The 3,028-nt window shown below is 44.7% G+C and overlaps 1 protein-coding gene across 1 annotated transcript in view; it reads left to right on the forward strand.

Annotated features, from left to right (window-relative positions):
* The window catches only part of LOC104279229 (mitogen-activated protein kinase kinase kinase MLT), a 47,554-nt gene extending 44,736 nt beyond the window's left edge, over positions 1-2,818 (forward strand). The window contains exon 9 of the mRNA XM_009876436.1: positions 2,708-2,818. Coding sequence (XP_009874738.1) covers positions 2,708-2,818 — 111 coding nt within the window. The remainder of the gene's footprint in view (positions 1-2,707) is intronic.
* Positions 2,819-3,028: the final 210 nt, after the last annotated feature.

Raw genomic sequence — 3,028 nt, forward strand, 5'->3', positions numbered from 1 at the left:
AGCCAGAATAATTTCTAGAGGGGCATATATTTTAAAGATTTTTTTGTATGAGACATCACAGATATAAAGGGAAACAATTGTTGAGGGCGACTCATGCCTTGATATTTTAAGAATCACTTGTAAGGCATGATTTGAGATGCCTGACTTTCTAGAAAGTGCTAAGCAGTCATCTACCAAAAAAAAATATCTTTTTTTAACAGAAAAAAGCTCCTCAGCTTGGGCTCCCAATTTCAGCAATCATTCTTGCCAGTTTTAACCCAAGTATCAGTCTGCACTTAGAGTGCATTTATTAAATCTGAAGTTATCCTTGTCTAGGGGGAAGAAACCAACAAAATCCATGTGTTGTTTAGGCTTGTATCTTCCCGTCACCTTTGGCTCCAGGGAAATCTGGCAGTTCCCAAGCTGGCAGGGTAGCTGGTGGCTGTTCACAGGAGTTGCACAGCCGGAGATGTACAAGCTTTGTCAGTACTTTCTGACTGTGTGTCTGTTCCAGCTCTAGTTGTGCAGTTCAGCGCTCCTTGGCCTGTTGTGTAGGACCCAAAGTGTGTGTTGCTGCTCCTACCAAATCGGTCAGTCAGTGCTTTCATTTGCTCTTTGTAAAAGTCCCTTTCTCTGTTGTTTTCTCCCCTCTGGTTACTCCAGGCAGGCCTGAAGATAGTGTTGACTGTGCTCACTTGGTGTCAGCCCTGCCCTATGCTTCCCAGGTACCCCCAGGAAAGAAGGAGCAAGCAAAACTCACAGAATTGTTTTGTTAAAGAGTCTTAAATAAGCCATAACATACTGTAATTAGCACTGCATGTTTGCCCTTCACCTCTTCCCAAAAATAGAATCAGTTTAGTACAGGCACATTACACACCTGCCAGTCTGCTGGACAGTGTGTAGCAGCAGCAGTACCCGGGTGTACTGGTGGGGAGCCACGATCTCCTGTCTGACAGCTTCCTTGGCGTTTGGGTGGCCCTTGAATCACCTCAGCAGTTCACACTCACTGGGGTGGTGACGAGAGGTGCAGCTGTAGCAACAAGAAGGGTGTGAGGGCTGTTGGAAGGTTCTCCTGCCCCAAAAACTGCCCCAGTTTTCCATCCTGCTTGAAGCCAGGGATGAATTCTGTGCTCTGTACCCACCAGGGAGGTTCTTGCTCTTCTAGAGAGTTCAGAAAGTTTCCTCAGCCGTGGCAGGTCCAGCAGCATCGTGCGTGGAGGGGGAGAACTGTTGCCTCCCCCAGCCCCCCAACAAATGCTGGGTGACCCTGCTGGCTTCTCACACTGGGACTCGATCACCAAGTGCAAGCGATGTGCTGCCAAGCGGGCGCCTGCTGCTGTGCTGCTCGGCGCACCCAGGTTGCTGCTCTGCAGATGCTGGGCTGGGGCCAAACTGTGGTCGGGGCAAGCGCTGTCGGCTGCAGAGGAAATCTGCGGAGCTCGTCCAACTGCCCGTGGCCCGAAATGGTGGGGATGGACCAAGAAATGACAGACAAAGCCTCCAGTTACAGCCGAATAGTGCAGGATTACAGTATAAGAGAGCTTGTCTTTTTTTTTTGTTACGCATTTGACACTTTTTCATGCTGTTTGACATTTAAAATAAAGAAATTGTCTTTCTTTTATAATGTGGAAATCACTTGGATCTTCCTGGGAGAGACACCTCAGCATTGTTCCTAACTGTTTTTGTGCTCCCAAATTAAAATGCACGTTTTAATTGCGGCATCTGTAATTTTAGCAGAAATGGTATAATTACAGGCGCGATAGAGAGAGAATGTGCATCATCCCCTTATTATGTATCTACATTTTGTTTCAGCCTTTTGTCTCAACCTTGTCTGGGGTCTGTCAAACAGACTAACAGAGTCAGCGCTCTTTCAAGAAACACATTTAACTGTGGCTTTTTCAGTTTTCAGTTATTATCTCACTTCATAGCTTCCTTTTGGGACTAAGGGGAAGGTAGAAAACATGGAGAAGTTTTAACTGCTCTGTGTGAGTAGTGAGCGTGGTGGGTGCTGGATGGAGAGCCCTGGAATAGAAAGCTCAGGGAATGAGCCCAGAACAGAAGAGCGCAGGCACTGCCGACGTGAGCTTGGCTGCTCAGCGAGATGTCCGCATCTACCCACAAACTTCACTTCTTTCCTGGCTGCACCCGAGGTAGCTGAGAGAGAGGTTTTTCTGGAAAATTCATCCTTCTCTGCAAGAGGGGAGCTTCAGCCAGAAATCCATTTTTGATGGAGAGCTAAATAGCTTGTTCACACATTTGAGAGTTTGGGTTACTACCTGTAAAAGGCTGTCTGTCTAATTATGTTGCTAATGGGTCCAGCCCCTCTCTTGAGCAGTATTTTCCTCCTTAGCTTGAGGAAATCTTTATTCTTTAGAATTAAGAATCTTGATTGATGCTACCGATATTGTTTAATGCTCTTACTGAGTGCTGAAAGGTTTTACTGCTACGTATGGGAGGCTAAGTTAAGACTTGAGTCCTGCTAGCTTATGTGAGTCTTCCCAAACTGACCTTTTCTTCAGTGAGAACAATAAAAAGAAAGGCATTTACAAATTTACAGTCCTCTTGTAGAATACTGTGTTCAGAAAACAACATCCCATTTTCTGTTGCTTTCAGTTGAAAAATTCCTGCAATTAATTTTGCACAGTACTGGAATGTAAATGCTGCAGTTTGTTTTTTGTTTTGTTTGTTTAATTGTTTGTTTGTTGTGGGGGTTTTTTTTTGTCTCCAGAAAAGGCCATCTTTCAAGCAGATAATTTCAATCCTGGAATCTATGTCAAATGACAGCAACCTTCCAGACCAGTGTAACTCATTCCTGCATAACAAGGCAGAGTGGAGGTAAGTTTCCTTCCTCCCAGGATTAAATGATTTAATTTTCCTTTGAAATGGTGTGGGTCCATGTTCTCTTCAGAAAGACATCATACTCTGATGATGTATTGCTAGAAAATATCTGTGCTTGAGGTATTTTTAGAATGTAACTTACCTTGTTTTTCAGGAGTGCCCAGAATGCTGTGAAACTTGTATTAGGAGCCAATACTTAGCTGTACCCTAT

The sequence above is a fragment of the Apaloderma vittatum genome, unplaced genomic scaffold (assembly GCF_000703405.1).
Source record: "Apaloderma vittatum isolate BGI_N311 unplaced genomic scaffold, ASM70340v1 scaffold32760, whole genome shotgun sequence".
NCBI lineage: Eukaryota > Metazoa > Chordata > Aves > Trogoniformes > Trogonidae > Apaloderma > Apaloderma vittatum.